At 43.5% G+C, this 20,870-nt stretch overlaps 1 protein-coding gene across 2 annotated transcripts in view; it reads left to right on the forward strand.

The window, feature by feature from the left end:
* Nucleotides 1–320: 320 nt before the first annotated feature.
* Nucleotides 321–20,870, forward strand: part of GPLD1 (glycosylphosphatidylinositol specific phospholipase D1) — a 76,230-nt gene continuing 55,680 nt past the window's right edge. For both annotated transcript variants that reach the window (XM_083187837.1, XM_083187838.1), the window contains exons 1-10: nt 321–475; nt 2,320–2,375; nt 7,126–7,204; nt 8,599–8,696; nt 9,009–9,119; nt 9,487–9,535; nt 11,383–11,437; nt 13,264–13,371; nt 13,458–13,485; nt 13,596–13,735. In XM_083187837.1, the coding sequence (XP_083043963.1) occupies nt 388–475; nt 2,320–2,375; nt 7,126–7,204; nt 8,599–8,696; nt 9,009–9,119; nt 9,487–9,535; nt 11,383–11,437; nt 13,264–13,371; nt 13,458–13,485; nt 13,596–13,735 (812 nt within the window). In that variant the 5' untranslated portion in view covers nt 321–387. The remainder of the gene's footprint in view (nt 476–2,319; nt 2,376–7,125; nt 7,205–8,598; nt 8,697–9,008; nt 9,120–9,486; nt 9,536–11,382; nt 11,438–13,263; nt 13,372–13,457; nt 13,486–13,595; nt 13,736–20,870) is intronic.

The following is a 20,870-nucleotide window of genomic DNA, read 5'->3' on the forward strand; positions in this document are numbered from 1 at the left end:
CAGACTCCAAAGGTTGTTCTCCCTATGGGGGTTATTCTAGTTCACTCTTTCTGACAAAATCCTTCTTAAAAGGACAAAACCATGTGCACTGCAGGGGGGCAGATGTAACATGTGCAGAGAGAATAAGATTTGGGTGAGTTTTTTTGTTTCTGTGCAGGGTAAATACTGGCTGCTTTATTTTTACACTGCAATATAGATTTCACTTTGAAGTAAAACCCCACCCAAATCTAATTCTCTCAGCACAAGTAACATCTGCCCCACCTGCAGTGCACATGGTTTTGTCCATCTAAGAAGGATTTTGTCAGAAAGAGTGAACTAGAATAACCCCCTATTTGTGGAGAGGTTTCACCCATCATGTGACACACACTGTATGGTCATTTGAAGATAATGACTGGTCACATTACATTACTTTTGGTTTTATCACTTTTTTTACAACAAGGTGAACCATGTGGAATTTCAGCACATATAGAGATAGGTAAGTGAAAGTGTTTTATTGTCTGAGAACCCCAAAAACACAATATGCAAAATGTCCTATATATGAAGTCTAGAGAAGAGTTCATTTAAATAATAAATGTCATTTTTGTTCATGTAGAACATCCCTTTTCCATTTTTCCATTTACCATCTATTTCTCTATAATAAATACACTTTTTTAAAAATGATATTTCCAGTTTTAGATGACAACAAACGTTTTCCAGTGTAATATCATACTGTAGTTTATCTTTTTAAGCTGGTTAAAGTTTTTTGTTAGGAAAGAACAAAATCCAAATCCATATTTGTGATCACGTATCTCTGCAATAATAGAACAAGTTGATAGTAATTACTCCGACATCGTGAAAATATACGCAGCCAGACTATTTCCAGCCATAATCTTCACTTCATAGCCATCATCATTATTGTTGCATATAGAAGATCAGTCTGACAACAGAATGCCCAGTCAGGGTCGGAGTTATGCCCTTAGTGTGTTACTGTGTTGGGTGCACATTTGCGGTATTACAGCCAAGTCAAAGATAAGTGTACGCAGGTGTGTGCTGACAGCTTTTTTTTCTGGGTGCGGTCAAGGCCATGGAGAAGGCTAGGCGTGGTGCAAGGCCACCACCAAATCAGGTGGGCCCTTGGCCTTCTCTGTGGATGGATTGTCGACACCTCTGGGTACATGGTACACTGCTGTATGACCTGGGGCTGATGCACGCTATCTGCATGGTAGGTTGACCATATAGTCAACACTCATATGGTCAACAGGGTTAAAGGTCAACATCAGGAAAAAAAGGCAGAAATGGCTATAGTGGACACATGAAATGCTTGACATGAGGTTTTTTTGGATGTTTTTTCTTCATTTTTATTTTTTTACTTTTAAATACTTTAACATCCATGTGGACTCTTATTGGGAATGGTGAAGTGTGCTGAGCAGGACACTATCAAGGCATCTGGCCAAAAACATTGTGGGTGTCCATGTGATCAGTTGTTGACAATGATACCGTATAAAAAAAACTGTAAAAATTCCTGTTGATCTTTTCATGCTTCAACCTTTTCCATGTAGATATTTTGCTTGTGTGAGCTTTTGGTGTCGACCTAGACTTTGTTGACCCAATATACCATACTCCTCCTACATCCACTATATACATCTATACATAATATGCTTGCAATTACAGTTTACATTACTTTCTATATCACAGAGCTGGATTAAGGCATTGGAAGGCTTTGGTAGCTTGTAGCACTTAAGACAAGGGGGGCCAAATGGTTTAAAATGAACAGCATTGTTTCACAATTCACTAAAGAGAGGTGTTCCTAGTATATGGTAAATATTAGTGGCTTCCAAACCAATTTCATCAAAAAAGCAATACAGGTATCTATTTAACAAATCTCCTAATACTATAGTGCATTACTATCGAGACATTTCTATGTTCTAGCTTTTAGTTTGGCAAACTATCTGGAATCTACTGGTGAGTCTGGAAAAACTGGTTACAATGTGAGCACTCTGTTCTTATATTTGTCTTTTTAGCAAAAATTGTGTATTTATTAAAACGTTATTAATAGTTCTGGGCCTGGAGTCAGAGGTGCATGCAGCTTCCTGATTGGCTGCTAATCTGCATGCTCCTACTGGCTGACTGGCCTCACAACTGAAATGACACCAATGATGTCCAAAAAAAAGTATCCACAGACCCCTCCTTCTAATGGTGGTCCTGGAGATTCATATTAAATCACCGAGCGTATTGGATGTCCGTGAGAAAGCAGCCTATATAACCAGTACAAAGAAAGTTTTATGACATAAGGAAACTGCTTAAAAAATGATACATTTATATATTTATGTCTTTTTACAGCTCACCGAGCTCTGGAGTATTTCAACCATACAGGGGGGAAAGTAAATTACAGAGAGGTATATTTGTATTTTTGTTAAGACATATTTAAATAAATAATGTACTATGTGTTTTCTGTGTACCTATAAACAGTGGCATAGAAAGCTTTTGAATTGGAGGGTGAAATATAGGTTGCCACATATCACCCATCTATATGTCCTGTTTAGTGTAGTCTCTATATCCTCCTCTAGTCTGTATATACAAAAATTCACAGAACTCTATGGACTCTTTGTACTATAGCTGGGCAGTGGTGGCACTTCCTAGGTGCCAGGGGTGTGACACTCTCAAATGGAACAACACCAAAGTGCCACCAATGCAGATTAGCCCCGTATGTGGAGGAAGCCAGCATCTCTCAGGATGCAAGCCACACCCCCCGATGTGAGGAAAATGGGCTCCGGAGAGGCCACGCCCCATCTGAAACAGACCATGACTCCTTTTCAGCTGAGGCAGGGGTGACAGTGCAGAGTGCCTCTGTAGGGATGGCCATCATTGCCATTGCCATCGATGGCAATAGTGCAACTGGCCATCAATAGTGCTAACCTATGCAATGGATGACCATCAATATTTTTACTTATCAATGGTCATCCATTGTGTTTGACTGATTGGCCTGTGGACCAATCAAACATGGGGGCTGGGCTTCGTGGGTGTCAGGGGGTAGAGCTATGCTCCATGCCCCGGCACTTTGAAAAAAAAAACAAAAAAACATTGTTTTGCTGTGCCATCGATGGAGGGAAACATCTGGTTCTCCCTAATCGATGGAAAAAGTATTCGATATCGGCCATAAACCATAAATTATTTTGAATTGGCTGATGGCCATCCGTATGCTTCTGTAGCTGGGTACACACTAGAACATTCTCATTGGAATCACCTATCGGCCTGCGTGTTCTGCCAATCTGTGCATCTTTTCAGTGGCAAGCAATATCTTCTGGACAGCTGGGCTGCATGGCCAATAGCATGATATTTAATGCAGAACTGTGCACTGTGTGATCTATGTACTATGCCTTGTAGAGAGATAATGTGGACAGAGATAAATTATCAGCCAATCTGCTTCTAACTGCTATATTATAGGCTGTGTTTGAACAATGACAGAGTTGATTGGCTAGTACTTTATCTCCTTTCACTTTAACTCTCTTCAAGGCTTAATACATATATCCCTGCATCCTGTATTGTGCCCTTCCCCTTCCCTCATTTTTATGTCTTGTTCATTTATATGTTTTTCTATTATGTCTCCCCATCTGCAAATTTTGTATCGATCCTGCTCCCCTGACCTGTATGTATGTTATGTAAAGTGCTCTCAACACCATCTCCACTAACACATGTTCACTTTCCTCAGCCATGCCAACCTTATGTGCTCCTCCAGATTTGTACACTAATGCCTATGCAGCTGTGATTTCTCAGGCGACAGGCATGTGAGACAATGCAAGTGTAGTAGCTATTCAGAAGAGAACAGAGACATTCGCTGGAGCTAGCGGCGGAACTAACATTGGTGCAGCAGGTGCATTGCATCTGGGCCTCTGTGGTGTAAGGGGCCCACTGCTGCCCAGAACAGCAGTGAGTTTTCCCTGGGCCACTACACAGCCATTTTGAACAAAGTCCTACAACTGGCTCAGCAAAGGGAGAAGGGTTGGGCCCCACTGCCTGAGGGACCTACTCCTTACTTCTGGGAGGTAGGGTTGACTTATGTGCGTGCAGCCACATTTATTTTCCATCTGAGCTGGACTGAGGAGAGTTCTGCTGCTTGTTAGTGGCAGTGCTGATGATCATGTCTCTAATTCACAGAGCTGTGATTTCTACCTGAATCACAGCTGTATATGAATGAAAGGAAGCTCATGGCCAGTGTAATTGGTGCTGTCAGAGCCTGCGTGACTAAATGTCATACTGAGGAAGGCACTGGGGACAGGACCTCCTCTCACAGACAGGGCAGTGGCTGATGTGTTCCCACTGTAGGAAATAATTGTGCAGGTGTTGATATTGCAGCATTATATAGGCACATAACAGTGGATGACTCAGACTATGAACAGCCCAGTTACTTAAGCAGTCGTGCTGGCTTATCGACAGATCACAGGTACAGCCGTACCCACTGTTACTTGTGCACTAGTAATAGAGCAGAGCTGGAGAGGATCAGGGTTTCATACAGCTCATCAGTCAGTAAGTGTTTACTGTTAGGTGTAAACCAGGTCTCTCAGGAGGGGCACAAGGTCTCTAATGCTCTCAGAGACTCTGCACCTCCACGGCACCAATCAACTCACAATAAAAAGATTTAACTCCCCCTGGGCAACGAGCATTTTAACTCCCCCTGGGCAATGAACATTTACCTCCATATGGCAACAAGCATGTAATTCCTGCTGGCCACAAGCATGGAACCCCCTATGGCAACGAGCATGTAATCCCCCTTGGCAATGAGCATGGACCCCTGGCAATGAGCATGGAAACCCCTATGGCAATGAGCATGTAATCCGCCCTGGAAATGTGCATGGAACCCCTTGCAAAGAGATTGTAGGTAAGCGGCACTTATGTGCCTAATAATGTAATTAATTGCTATTAATCAGAAAAATCATGCAAATAATCACGATAAAAAAAGGGCTGCTAATTAGTGTACTACATTGCCAGCATCACAGGCAATTGAAGTGCCCACTTAGTTTGCTTTAATCAGCTGAGTCTGCCTCCGGCTATTCAGTTGTCCCCAATGCTGGCAGTTATCTGGGACTTTGCCTGTCTTTTACATGAAAAAAAAAAAGTGATATCATTGAACAGCATGGAATAAAGCACTGGGCAAAAATCACCAGAAAGCAAAAAATGAATCAGGGATAATTAATTACCTTCCATTGTCCTTACAAAATTCAGCAACCCTTTGGTTTTGGCTCTCAGAAAACAAACTGTGGATCCAAAATTAACTTCAGTTAAAATTTTGTGGTGATCCTGATTCATGTGAACAAAGGCAAATGCATATAGCATCTGCACAGTATGGACCTTATTCTGGTCTGTTCACTGCTGGCGCACGTTCGCACAGGATCCGATGTTTTGTTACTGCACATTTGCATACACAGAGTGTGTGCATACACAGGGTGTGTGCACCCACTGCGAATACTCAGATTGCTGGGTGGGGTGGCGGGGAAGCAAGGGAAACACCTAAGGTCAACCTATTGTATACCAATCCTTGCTTCCCACACAGTTTGGGCGGGATGTATTAATATACATCGCCACCCTTCGCCGGGTGTCCGCCGCGATGCTGCCGCATACGTACTAACATATGCAGCTGGCATCGTGGTGCGGTAACGGAGAAGCCCCGCGATACCTGTACTGTGGTCTGCGGGGGGTCTCCTTCTCCTCCCTGCCGGCTCCTGCTGCCTACACGCCAGGGACAGCTAAGCAGGCTGTCCCCGGCGCCTCCTCCTACCCCCTGCAGCCGGAAGGACGTCCGGCTGCGTTGATAGGGGGAGGAAGGGCTTACCTTCCGGGGTCCTGGAGGACCTGCAAGAAGGTAAGCCAAAGGGAGGGGGAAAGGGGGGGTCGGCGAGGTGGCAGGGATGCGGCGGGCGGCGAAAAGAAGCCCATAGGCTTCTATAGGGTATCGCCACCCAGAGGGCCGGAGGGGTAATAGTACATAGGAAAATGAGGTAAAACCCCCGTTTTACCGCATTTTCTCTTTAGTACATCCTGCCCTTTGAGAGGCTACGTAGTCCATTCACTTATCAAACAGCTTCCTTTAAAGCTCTTACTGTATAAATTTGGGGGCATAGGGACAACTGTCCCAGAGGGAATTTAACACCCCTGCTACCAGTTTACAACTGGCTCAGTCGACATATAAGTGCCAACTACAATACATTATACATCACTCCGGGAGGGTACTTCTATCAGTGGGACTATTTTGGTCACTGAATGAATGAGATTACATCCCCAATAATATTTTGCCCTAATTCATGGCTTGTATAGATCATAAGACAACAGTTCTGGGTAAAACGGTCTTACTTCAGTAAGCCGTTATACTATCTTACCAGTTATCTTCAGGTTACAGCAATCCCTGCCAAACCAGAGTGGTTGCAACAATTGTTAGTTATACATATACGCAGATTGCAACATACAAACTGTTGCAGTATTAAGGGATATTATCTGAACCTTTCTCTATGATGACTCATTTCTTGATCTTTCTAAAAGACCACGATAGGAATTTTGGCATCATATAACACTGATTTTGCACAAGTGGAGATATGAGGAGTTATGAATAGGCAGTAACACGAGACACCAATATTATAATATATTTACTTATCAAGTGTCAATTATAAGAACCCGAGAAACAAACACATATATACCACTATCAATTGTAAGTGCGTTGCCAGGAAGCCACCGTATTTTAACACACTTCTTCATCATGTTTTGTGTGTGTTTTATATTTCACTAGTTTTAAACTAACTAATAAAGGTTACATTTTATTGTAAGAATATCTTTAAGGTGCACCACACCAGTGACATCCCTTTTCTCCTTTTCTTCTTGAAATATCAGTCAATTCCAATTTTGTTGTTTAGTGGTAGCACACCTCCCCAACTGTTGAAATAACATTTATCAAACGTGGTCACCTCTGGGGGGTCCGATCTGTTCCTCTTATGAGAGGAAAGTCCTGTGCGAGTGACAAACATCCGTCTCCAATAGATCTTTTTTAGATGTATTCCTCATCCTCAGTGAAAAAAGAGCCTGTTTATAACAGATCTCATGTACCACCCAATGTGTTCCATTTTATATATTTGGCATTAATCTAATGCAATATTTTACCAGCTGTTGCAGAAAAATCAAGATGCGTTCCAGGCTGGGAGTGTTTACCCGGATGCGTTCTATCAGGGCCTCTGCATGCAAGGTGAGAAACCTATTCCTTTTAAAGAAATGTTTCCTGCATTATAGTAACACTTTTTGGTGGGGTGTATATAATACAGTATTTGTTTGGGCATAATAATAAGAGGTGTGGCTTATAATCCCACACTTGCCTCTTCTTATAGACATTTTTCCAGGCAGCTCTTATGCATAGCAGTTTCCAACTGGCAGACGTAGGTATCATGTGGGTTCAAAAATCCAATGAGGAATAAAGCTATTTAATTTGAAAGAATTATCACGTGATTGGAATTAAGAATTTGATTGGTCCACAAAAAATACATTTATCCCAGGCAATGCTGACAATTGGATCAGTCATGAAAAAGTTCCATAGTAGCAAAACATGTGTTGCAACCGTTTTCTTTGTTCCACCATTTCATTCATGCTGAGGCATAGCCAGATTTGTTAGATAGTGGGGTCATCAAGACTGTCATAAGAGCATTATAGGCCCTGTGCAAAACAATGCAGTGGGGCACTTACACATGCGTTCTTTTGAACCAGTTTTATAAAATCATAACTTTTCCCTCCTGCCTATATGTTGAGCTACCACACCTTCCATCAATTCAGAACTAGTCATTGGGAACTTGTGTGGACAAATAAAACAGGGGCATAGCCATGAGTCACAGGAGCATAGCCGTGCATCATGCCACCATGGAAATAAAAGACAGAGCAAGGGGTAAGTGTGAGCTACAGTATAGTCTTCTTTTTCAATCCACATCGGAGTGTAGAGAGCATGAGATTGAGTTAGTTTGCCTCATTTTTATTGTCTCTGATCAACTGAATAAACAAGGCCAGGAAATATGCATCAGCAAACGCACTGGCCTGAAATAGGGGCAACATGCCCCAAATTTTGGAAATGCTGGCCAGCATCACTCCCTCTCCATCCGCAAACAGCGAACCTGTCATTAAAGCTGCAGCTGTCGGACACTGCCAGCGTGATCACAGGACTCATTCTGCACATGCACAAGATAGGTATGCCAATAAGGCAAGCATGTCCAAACTGTGGCCCTCGAGCTGTTGTGAAACTACAATTCCCATCATGCCTTGCCACAGTTTGGCTATTAGGGAATGCTAAAACTATGACAAGGTATGCTGGGATGTGAAGTTTCACAACAGCTGGAGGGTGACAGTTTGGACATGCTTGCAGTAAGAGTTTCATTATTTGCAGACCTACTTGAGTGGGCCAGATCAGATTTGTAGCTGTGCTCAATAATATGTTATCAGACACTAGGGGCCAATCAGTATCTGTCATTGGCACCTTTTATAGATAAATAAAATAGTCTAATTCCATGTCTAAAATCAGTCACATGCATTGAGGGAACAACATTTGCTGGAGATACGTATACGACTGACGTGTTTATTTGTTTGGTGTCTACATCACAGGGAGATACCGTGATGTATCAGAAGATTCACATTGGACACCATTTTTGAAGACCAGTGTTAATTACATCAGAAGAAATTATCCACTGCCATGGAATGAGGTACATATGTCAGAACACTGAATATTATCACATGGCAAATGTATTTCTTTGAATGAGTGGATGAAATGATGGCTGCTGTAATAGTTCATTAGAATATAGGGTGAAATTTAATAGGATGAGAGATTCAGAAAGTGAGAGATTTGGTAAGAAATCTCCAGTTATAATTATTTACACTGCAAATCCAGTTTGATTTTGCAGTGTAAATGATTGCCACTTTAACAAAAACTGAAGATTTCTTACCAAATCTCTCACTTTCTGAATCTCTCATCCTATTAAATTGCACCCATAATGTTATTTTTCTCTGTGATACAGGAAGCTCAGAAGCTGGTAGCTTTCGTGTTTGGTATAGCTTCCCATATGGTGGCCGATGTGAGCTGGCACAGCCTAGGCATTGACCAAGGATTCCTAAGAGCCATGGGGAAAGTGAGTATACATATGTTAATGTATTTGCAATTTCAATTTTATACCACTACTCTGCGGATGACGTGCAGGCACTGGTGTGATTCCCGGGCTGGTTAGTCCGTGTTTTTAAAGTGGAAATCATTTAAAAGGCAAAACCAATGGTTCCCGTGTCTGAATCTCACAGACCATTATTTAATGCCCCGAGTATAGAAAATTTATAATGAAGGATCAATTCATAAAAGAAGAGCTTAGAAACCTCCTTTATTTGTCATTTGAATTATCGGTATTCATTTTCTCTCAATAATTTTTTACTGCTACATAACTTTGTTAAAGGAAAATTACTCCCCATGACCTTACAATAATCGAATATTCCTGATATTTTTTCTAGATTGATTTTCATGGCTCATATTCCGAAGCTCATCAGGCTGGTGATTTTGGTGAACATGCATTTTATACACTTTAATATATAGCTCAAAAATAAATTTACATTGAATTATGCCCTTGTAATAGCTTGTGTATCACATACATACTGACATTGCATTTGGGTGTAACTTTTGCCTAATAATGGGAACCAATCAGCAAAAATAGCTCAGCAAAACTAGAAAAAATATTCATTAAGTTGTTAGTAAATATTAAATTGACCTTACAAGGGACGACCATGCTGCTTGAAATGAGCTCTGGATCACATGATAACTGGCCATGTTGGGCACATGCATGAGGACTGATTGGGTGCATCATTTCCTAATGCTGGGTATGAAGATCATCTCACCCCCATCATCATCTTATGGCTGCATATGCCAGCAGGCCCAATGATGGGCACATTCGTCTTATTCTAATTTTATTCTTACTGGGAATTGTGGTAATTTTTGGCGGGCGTATACGCAGCCTAGTGAACAGGTCTGAATCAGGCCCCGTAGTGCATACCATAAAAGCCTACTTTAAGCCTACGTTAAAAGTAACTATAATTACCTACTCGTCTTGAACATCCAGGAGACTCCTGATTCCTGGGTGGCTCTCCCATATGCCCATATGGTCATCAGCAATCGCTCTCCTGTAGAGACAGCAAGGAAATCAGCAAGTAGGGTTAGCACTGTAAGAGGGTAATTTTCCACCCTGTGCCAGTCCCGCCCTTGAACATGAGACTTAACTGGCATCCGGAATAAAGGGGGGTATTGTGGTTGCTTCGATCGCATGTGAGTTCCCATGCAAGCTCGATGTTTATGAAGTGCGAACAGGGTGTTCGCCAGGTGCAAGCACCCAACACTACGGGTGAGGGGCATGGGGTGGTGGTGGATAGTCACGCCCATGGGAATGCCCAGCGTTTCATGGGTGTTCCCATGAAAACGCTGGGCATTCCTATGCTAATGCGGCCGTGATGCAGGTGCGGGGGGCAGGCAGCTGACATCACTGGATGTCAGCTGCCTGCCCAGTTCCTGTTGAGGGTGCACGCATATCTAAGTCACTTAGATATGCGTGTACTTTCCACATCATTCGATGGTCCTTGGCCATCGAATGATGTAGGTTTGGCCCCATAGGCTGCAAATGGATGTTTATGCAAAACATCTTTTCACAGCCATGCGGGCAAATTAGGGCTGCGAATAGTGGGTGGCAGCAATTTCGAGCTGCGGTCGGGCGGAAAAGCACACACAGCACTGCGAACCTCGCAACACTGCATGTCAATCAGAATAATGTCCTAAGAGTATTGCTCCTGGAGCATTCTAAGCACTCTTTGGTCAGTGTTCCAGGGTGCGGTTTCAAGCATCCTGCAAGCCAAATGCAGGCGCTCCGGGGCGATGACAGTGCCATGGACCTCGTTATTCACCTATATATGATTTAAAATATGGGTAGGACAAGAACTACAACATTTGTAGTAGAAATGGGTGACTGGTGCACTGTTCAGCAAACAAAGTCAGTAAAAATATGCCTTCTCCACCATTATATCGCATTTCAGTAATCTCATTTCACAAAGAAAATTTTATTTTGACATTTCTCCACAGAATTCGGTTTAGCAGAGTACCAACTCTGCACTGTGCAATGTACTGTATGTATGTCCTCTATTTCCACCCGACCCTTCATCTTGGTGGAAACTATGCACACTTGTATAAACCGAGGCTCCTAAACTTGTTGCACTCGATCTTCGTAAATGGCTTTATGGAGAATTTTCAAAAAGTTGATGTGCTGGGATCTCAGATGAACAATCCTCAGCAAACAATTACATACACATTAATAATGTCCTTCTTTGGTCATACCCTTTTTACTATTTATTCTATTGTTTTTCGTATAGGGAGTGATGTGCTGAGTCAATATGAACTGGACTTTCATTATTTAGATCCCAAATGGTAAGATAACTGTGTAAGGAGTATATATATATATATATATATATATATATATATATATATGAATATGTTTAGCCCTATATTTCTGCGGGGTTTACATATTGTAGTTATAAAGAAAATAGTATTTGGTCCTGCACAGGGCTGGTGCACAGTATATACATTGGATCTAATGACAACAAATATACAAACACTGTAATAATGTACAAAAGAGAGTTTTGAAAGTTACAATTAAAATAATTAGTTGAATTAAAAATAGTATACTGTATGTGAGTCATAGAAAGTGACTCACAAAACTCATAGTTACGGAACAGTAGCAAATCACCTTGAGAGTAGTAAATAATAAGAAGTCATATACCCAAATATAAAGGGATGATACTCACAATACTCACGCCTCTTGCAACTGTGTGCTACAATGTAATTATAAATGTATAAATGTAATTGTAAATATTCTACATACCGTAGACTTAAGAGGCCAAATGTACTAGAGAAAATCTCTCACTTTCTGATTCTCAAGCCCTATTACATTTTTCCCAATGTCTTGATACCTCCATGCAATCTGCTCTGTCAGGTGCCGGGGGGTCAGCGCATGTCGAGTTAGCGCTGAGCCCCGGCTGACCCACACTGCACCACTGGCAGTGCGCTAAGTAGCTCAATGGGCTACAATGGGCTACCGTCATCACAGAATGGTGGTAGCTCTGGGACCCGATGTGACACTGCCTGATATTGGTACATTGGGAAGCATTGCACTCCCCATAGAAATCTTTGGGGGAAGTGGCTGCGAGTGGGGCAGGAGGAAATGCAGCATGTAGATACTTCATATTTGCAGCTACTCCCCAAAACATATGTTTTGGGGGAATTAGCTGCAAATATTCAATAGTACATGGGCCTCTTAGTGCGGTGTAGGTTCCCTGCTATGTGCCACAAGCAGGACCACACTGGTTAATATATACAAACATCAGAAGTGGTCTTTTCCTTCTTCAGTTCAGCACCTTATGCTATCTCCTCTACACACAGCACATATATTATATAGGAGTGCATAGTAAAGTGCAACATAGTCAGATTTAGGGGTCTATATAGAGGTTTTGTTTTTTGCTAAAAACTTATTGGGGAACATCTGCAACGGGCACTACTGGGGACATGATATCATGATATGTAACTGGCACTAAATACGTGCAAGGACATGATTGCTTGGCATTCAAAGTCAGTGCCTGAGATCGTATACAAATTTGATTCATGTTTTAAAACTATGTTTCATGCACAAATAAAATATATTTGTGTGTATTTCATGTGTTTGATGTGTTTATACAACATACATGCAAGATACCTCAGGATATCTCATTAAAATATAAAAACATTTTGGATAAGGAATACTCAACCTGTAATAAGCTTTGGAAAGAGATTAAGTGGACAAAGATAAAACCAATCTGCCCTTAACTGTCACCTGTACCTGTAAAATGGCAGCTAATTAGCTGGTACTTTTTTAATTTCAAACTGCTTATGTAATTTTTTATACTGAATTTGATTTCATTAATTGATTTTGACCTTTTCTGTGGGATTGCTTGTAGAAACAGTACACATACGTATTGTAAGCCAAGAGAAAACGAGTGTCACTCGGCTTTATGTAGAGGAGAGAAAGATGTCTAGATGTTAGGTCTAATAGCTTCCCATGAGAGCACTTACAATAAGTACAAACAAATAGGATCTTATATACTAAATAAATCCAGATTTCATTATCCATGTTGTCCTCATTCATTTTTTAACACCCATATTATCAGTTGTACTTCTGGGAGCAGTAGATACACAGCGCTCATTCTCTGCTTCTACTGTAGGTATATACCAGTGAAGGACCTTGTTAAGATATATGAGGAGTTCTATAATGGGACAGTCATAGAAGAGAATGTAATTATTGACTGCACTTATATTCTCTTTCTTCAACTGTGAGTAGAAACATACTGTAATTACAACAATCACAAAGACATACACAAGTAAAACTATGAAACTAATGCATACTTTATTATTTTAGGTATGGTGAACATTTAGCTGTCTCGATGGTAAATAAATATATATTCTTTATATAATTCTTATATTTTGATATTATAGATTACAATTCTTGCTCACTGAGGCGTGTTGGTGTGACTATTTATTTATTTATTTATTCTAGCTTTACCCCACTTACGCTAGAAAATCACCCTTCCTGGTGGAGAGGTTCCATGAATATTTCCTTGGTGGTGTTGATGACATGGCATTTTGGTCAACAAACATATTTCAGTTAACAAGCTTCATGCTGGAAAACGGCACCAGGTAGGTTACACAGGGCTAAGTGTACTATGTACACATACTTGTAGTAACTAAAGTCAGGTACATCAACCTACAGTAATAGCATAATAATGTCAGAGTTGTCAGGACTGAGGGATTTTCTGTATCCAGATGTGACTGCAGTGGACCAGTGGTGAAAGTTATGGTGTGGAGGCAGCTTCAGATAACTTCTGCGCATGGGCAGTAATTGAGATGGTCTAGAGAAGTGACAATAGCTTATAATACACTGTTAGTACAGGGTTAAATCAATAAGACCAAACATAAAGACACAGAGTCTATACCCGTTGGCAGTTTTTACCATAAATCTCCTGCAAGGAAATATTTTTTGCTGCACCGATGGGTAGGTTGCGGCTCTTCTAATGGGTCACCCGAGTCACCAACAGAAATATACAGTTGGAATGATAACAATGGAGCTTGAATCGGGCTGGAACCAGCAGGACTTGAGCCAAGCTGGAACCAGCAGAACTTGAGCCAGGCTGGATCCAGGTAGACTTGAGCCAGGCTGGAACCAGCAGGACTTGAGCTGGGCTGGATCCAGGTGGACTTGAGCCAGGCTGGACCAGACAAGACTTGAGCTGGGCTGAAACTGAGTAACTGAACCCGGTAACTGGATAGTGTGCTTGCGTACCAGTTGGGAATCCACTTATGCTGCAATCAGGAATACCACACTGGTGACCAAACACAGGAAAATTAGGTTTGTCCTGCAACTTTGCCTGAGGCAATTGCAGGGTCCTCCTTGCCGCGCTGATCAGAGGATGATGACAGGTGATCTTTGCAGAGCCAGAGATTGATAGACACAGGTATACTATTCGAGAAGCAGTGGTAAGGTGGACATTGCAATGGTGGCGACCAGCAGCAGAGATGCTAGGTACTCTGCCATACAGAGACTGGAAGGCACAGGAGACAATGACAATAAACATAGCAGCACTCCCACTGTCTTCCAGCAGCCACACGAGACTTGTGATAAACTAGCCTGTCACGCAGGTAAGCGATGCCACACAACGTGCGCTGATACCACTTCTGCCCCATAACGAGTTTCATACATCTGTCTCTTTTGCATCACAGTAATTACATCCAACAGGATGTTTTTTTTTTTTCTGTGATTTATTGTTATCTACTAAGCTACTCAAAATTCCATTGCTTGTTCATTATATTATGTCACTTGCCAAGCAGTATATTATATGTGAAGCTGAGACCCGTAATTACACTCTTATGCCCAAAAGCTGTAGGACTAGGAGGGATGGAGAGAGAGCATCCGATTGTTAGTTGTAGTTATTGCCATCAATGCAGCTGAGAGGTCTGTTGGGCCCTGGTAAAATTGTGGGGGTGTGGCTTAATTGTGGGAGATGTTTAAAATCTCCATGTACAGCAGCTGAGCAAGGGGAAGGGGCAGAGGCTCAGAGCAGAAGCAGCTCTACAGCACAATGCACTACAGCGTGTGCTGTGCTGAGCTCTTGTGCTGCTGCTTTTGCCTGCTGGCCCCTCCATCAGGCCCAGGTCCTTATTACCCCCCCTCTCGGCAGCCATGATTACAATTGCAAAGACAATAATCCTCATGCAATGGACTAGTACAGTGGTTCCCAACCCTGGTCCTCAAGTACCCCCAACAGTGCATGTTTTCCAGGTCTCCACACAGAATCACAGGTGACATAATTAGCTCCACCTGTAGATCTTTTAACCCCTTCCCGACATTTGACGTACATGTACGTCATGGCCGGGAGGTACTTCCCGACACATGACGTACATGTACGTCATGGCTTCTAACTGTCACCGCGTCTATAGACGCGGTGACAGTTTGGAAATGTATGCTGTCCCTGACAGCAGACATCCACCCTCGCCGCCCGGGGGGGGCAGGGATGCCCCCACCGGTCGGCGATCGCTGTGATTGGCTGTTCAAATGTGAACAGCCAATCACAGCTATTTCTATGTTACCGGCGGCTAAGCCGCTCGGTAACACAGGGATCGGCGGTGATCGGTGCTGGCACCGATCACCACCGATCCGCAGCTCTCCCTCCCACCCGCCCGGCAGCCGCTCTCCCTCCCTCCCACCCGCCCGGCAGCTGCTCTCCCTCCGGCAGCCGCTCCCCCTCCCTCGCTCCCTGTCAGCAAGAAGCAGCCGCAGCGCTCCGCCCCAGCTCCAACCCCCCCGCATGTAAAACTCTTAAAAAATTTATAAAATGAAATCATATATATATATATACACATATATATATATATATATATATATGTATATGTATATATATACGTATATATATATATATATATGTATATATATATATATATATATATATATATATATATATATATAGAATAGAGATGAAGGCACTCCAAAGAAAGCCAAAGGAATAGTCAAATTGCCGGGGTGCTGCACGCAAGGCAGGTATGTAGAGAGGAAGTATCGTGGCACACTCCGGTCTTGTAATAAAGGCAAGGTACACAAGAGTACTAAGCAACGTTTCGGGGGTTTATTCCGTCTTCAAGGCATGAGAACAAATGACAGACATTCAAACACTCACCTATATTGCCTCCGTTCAGTCCTGCGCGCCTTCTCCAGGGTGCTGGCGTTCCTGCCTGGCTTCCCCGTCAGACTGGCTCTCCGTGATGACGTCACCGTCCCTGGGATTCCTAGTCTACAGGGCAGGCTTCAGTGGTTGCCTAGCAACCCTCCGGAGAGTTTGGCTGCATAGGAACAGAACAGACGGCGCAAGGTTATTTACAGCAAAAATAGAACCAAGTGCAAGTTGCAAAAATAAGTGAAAATGAAATGACACTAGAGAGACATGTAGACTGTCACCGGGCACCAAGTAAGAGAAAAAGTGGGAGACGCAGCAAGGGGTTAGAGGGTAGGAGAGAGGCAGGTTATTTACAGAAACATGCTGAAACATAATTGTTCATTGAGTCCTTTGGGGCTAATGGTATCAAGTCTGTGAATCCAGCTGGTTTCAAGCTGTAGCAATTTCTTTCCTCTGTCACCTCCGCGATGGTCATCAGGGATCTGGTCGATGATGATGTAGCGTAAACTGGCTAATGAATGTTTTTCCGCTGCAAAGTGTTTCGCTACTGGCTGGTCCATGGGTTTATTGTTGATCGCAGCTTTGATTGCAGAGCGATGGAGCGCAATGCGCTCTTTAAAAGTCCTGATGGTTTTTCCCACGTACCCTAATCCGCAGGGACACAGGATAAGATAGACTACGTGGGTGCTGGAACAAGTCAGGGGATATTTGATTTTGAATTTGAAGCCCAAATGGGGATGATTGAACGTTCTAGAATGTAACATCGCGTTGCAGGTGGTGCAACCTGTGCATCTATAGCACCCACCTGGTTTTTTGAATGTCCCAGCCGGGACTCTGGATGATATGTCAGTCCTGACTAGCCAGTCGCGGATGTTCTTCCCCCTGGTGTAGCAGGACATCAGTTTGGAGGTCTTAAGTTCTTTCAGGTCTCTATCAGATTGGAGTATGGGCCATAGGTCTCTTGAGGTTGTGGAGATAGATGTATCGGCCACGTTGAACGACCGGACCCATCGGATCGTGTCAGTGGTGGTTGTAGGTTTCTCTCGTCTTTTAAGTGCGGTTTCACGGCTGATGAGATCCACTCGCTTTCGGGCTTTATCTACTGTACTTTTGGAGTAGCCTCTCGAGAGGAATTTCTCCTGCATTTTCTCCAAGTCAGGCTGTAAGTGAGCATCATTGTTGGTGATCCTCTTAACCCGAAGCAGTTGCGAAAACGGTAATCCCCGTTTAAGGGCTGGCGGGTGGTGACTTTGAGCAAGGAGCAGAGTGTTCCTGTCCGTTGGTTTGGAGAAGATTGACGTTTTGAGTTTACCTTCTGCTTTTGTGATGCAGACGTCTAGGTAATTTACGGAGGTAAGACTCATAGAATACGTGTACTTGATGGGGCTGGGTTGGGAGTTGATATTGTCAATAGCTGCCACAAACTCTGCTTGAGTTCCAGTCCATAATAGAAGCACGTCATCGATGTACCTCGTATAGAAGCTGATCCTGGTGCTCAATTCACCGGTGAGGAAGGTATGATGTTCAAGGGTCACCATGTATGCATTTGCGTAGGCTGGAGCGACTGGAGATCCCATAGCGCATCCAGCGCATTGGAGGTAGAATTTTTTGTTGAAGAAGAAGTAGTTTCTATGTAGGATCAGGGACAGTAGTGAGATGAAAAGATCTATTGCAGGACCTTGGTATTCTGTGTCCTGTTCCAGGAGTTCCCTGGTAGCTGTAAGACCTCCTTCGTGGGGGATGCTCGTATAGAGGCTGCTGATGTCGAGGGTGATGAGCCATGTGTCATCTGGTATCGTCTCAATCTGGTCTAATTTAGTGAGGAGATGGGTAGTATCTTGCAGGTAGGCTGGGGTTTTTTGGATGACAGGTTGAAGGAATTTGTCCAGAAAGGAAGAGATGGGGCTGTACAGGGAGTCTCTGGCCGAAATGATAGGCCTGCCCGGTGGATTTTGAAGATTTTTATGTATTTTAGGTAGACAATACATCAAGGGTACTCGGGGGAAGTCAGTGGTCAGGTAACTTTTGACTGAGCTGGGTATTCTTTCTTGGGTAACGGCTTCGGAGAGGATGATGTCCAACTCTTTTTTGTACCGTGGGGTAGGGTCATTGGGTAGCAGCATGTAGGTTTCCGTTTTGGAAAGCTGTGACATGATTTCTTTCTGGTAGTCTGCAACGTCCCAGACGACGATGCCACCCCCCTTGTCAGCCGGGAGGAACATCACGTCATCATATTGGCTCATGTTCCTGAGGGCCGTCCACGCATCTTTGGATAAGTTGGAGACTTTATATTTGTTCCCACCTGGAATTGTGGACGAGTGTGATAAATTCACTTTGGTTTCCAAGACTTTTGAAAAGCTTTGTATCGCCACATTTTGGGACGGTGGGTCAAACTTGGATTTTAGTTTGAATTGTGAGTAAATCGAGGGGATGGGGGGAGGGTAGGGCGGAAGTGTGGTTTCTCGGCTGAAGTATTCCTTCAATCTCAGACTCCGGTTCAGTCTCATATTCTCGATCTTCCAATCAAGAGTTTTGAATTGGTTTGTCGGGACGTAGGAAAGCCCTTTGTTGAGAACCTGGGTTTCTGCGTCTGAGAGAGTCCGTTTGGAGATATTGAAGACTAGGGTTTTTTCGTTGCTGCTCGCCCTTTGCCTCTGGATCCTGCGGCATTGTCCTCCTCTTCTAGGGGGTCGTTTCCTCTGATCCTTTCGGCTCGTGTTTTTACCCCTATGGGGGGGCGCCTGGAGTTTTTTGACGCCGTAGAAAGGGACCCAGTATCACTTGCCGATGAGGCAGTTTCACTTTGGCCCTCGGGGCCAGATGTGCGAAAGTTGCGGCGTCTGGATTGTCTGCCCTTGTTGGGTGGTCTGTAGGGGCCAGAGATCCACCGGTACACACTCTGTTCGCTGTAATCTCTATTAACACGATTGAATTTGTTTTTCTTGAACTCCACGAGTTCTTTCTTAAAGATGGTCACTTGTGTGGTAAGCTTGGTTAACCAATCTTCCTTAGTGTCAGCAGTCAGTGTAGAAAGATGCATTCTCTCATACTCCGCTATCTTGCTGCGGGTCCGTTCCATCTCTAATGCTGCCTCGCTGATCACCAAGGTGATCAGGTCGAAGGAACAGTTATTTAAAATGGCGCACCATTTGCGGCAGAATTCGTGGCTGTATCTGCCAATGGTAGGGGTGTTTCGAATTCTAAAGCCCCTGGGGATTTTTTTCTCTCGAAAGTATTCAGACAGTGTTACACCGTGGAGCAAGAATTCCACTTCTTTCTTTCTCATTTTGAATAAATTGTTGTAAATATCTTCAGGGGTCAATTCTCCCTCCAATTCGGTAAATCTCTGTTTGAACAAAGTGGCTGAGGATTCATCCTCAGAGAAGTGAAGTCTTTCTCCTAACGGCAACTGTGGTCCCAGGGGATTGTCCACTCTCTCAGATTGAGAGTTTGGAAATGACATTGTGCAGTCCAGGTATGGCAAATCTGTGTCGACACCAATCACCAGCAGTTAAAACACAACCACAGAGACCCAGGGCGGGTAAACAGCTGCGGTGGCACGGAAACTTGGTTTGTTCAAAGCTTGCTGTAAACGGGTGGCTGAGGGTGCACGTTCCTGAATGCTAAGGCTAATGTTAGCCCAGCAACATATGTAGAATAGAGATGAAGGCACTCCAAAGAAAGCCAAAGGAATAGTCAAATTGCCGGGGTGCTGCACGCAAGGCAGGTATGTAGAGAGGAAGTATCGTGGCACTCAGCTTTTCAAAAGTCTTGGAAACCAAAGTGAATTTATCACACTCGTCCACAATTCCAGGTGGGAACAAAGATAAAGTCTCCAACTTATCCAAAGATGAGTGGACGGCCCTCAGGAACATGAGCCAATATGATGACGTGATGTTCCTCCCGGCTGACAAGGGGGGTGGCATCGTCGTCTGGGACGTTGCAGACTACCAGAAAGAAATCATGTCACAGCTTTCCAAAACGGAAACCTACATGCTGCTACCCAATGACCCTACCCCACGGTACAAAAAAGAGTTGGACATCATCCTCTCCGAAGCCGTTACCCAAGAAAGAATACTCAGTCAAAAGTTACCTGACCACTGACTTCCCCCGAGTACCCTTGATGTATTGTCTACCTAAAATACATAAAAATCTTCAAAATCCACTGGGCAGGCCTATCATTTCGGCCAGAGACTCCCTGTACAGCCCCATCTCTTCCTTTCTGGACAAATTCCTTCAACCTGTCATCCAAAAAACCCCAGCCTACCTGCAAGATACTACCCATCTCCTCACTAAATTAGACCAGATTGAGACGATACCAGATGACACATGGCTCATCACCCTCGACATCAGCAGCCTCTATACGAGCATCCCCCACGAAGGAGGTCTTACAGCTACCAGGGAACTCCTGGAACAGGACACAGAATACCAAGGTCCTGCAATAGATCTTTTCATCTCACTACTGTCCCTGATCCTACATAGAAACTACTTCTTCTTCAACAAAAAATTCTACCTCCAATGCGCTGGATGCGCTATGGGATCTCCAGTCGCTCCAGCCTACGCAAATGCATACATGGCGACCCTTGAACATCATACCTTCCTCACCG

This window comes from Crinia signifera, chromosome 5 (assembly GCF_055691185.1).
Source record: "Crinia signifera chromosome 5, ASM5569118v1, whole genome shotgun sequence".
NCBI lineage: Eukaryota > Metazoa > Chordata > Amphibia > Anura > Myobatrachidae > Crinia > Crinia signifera.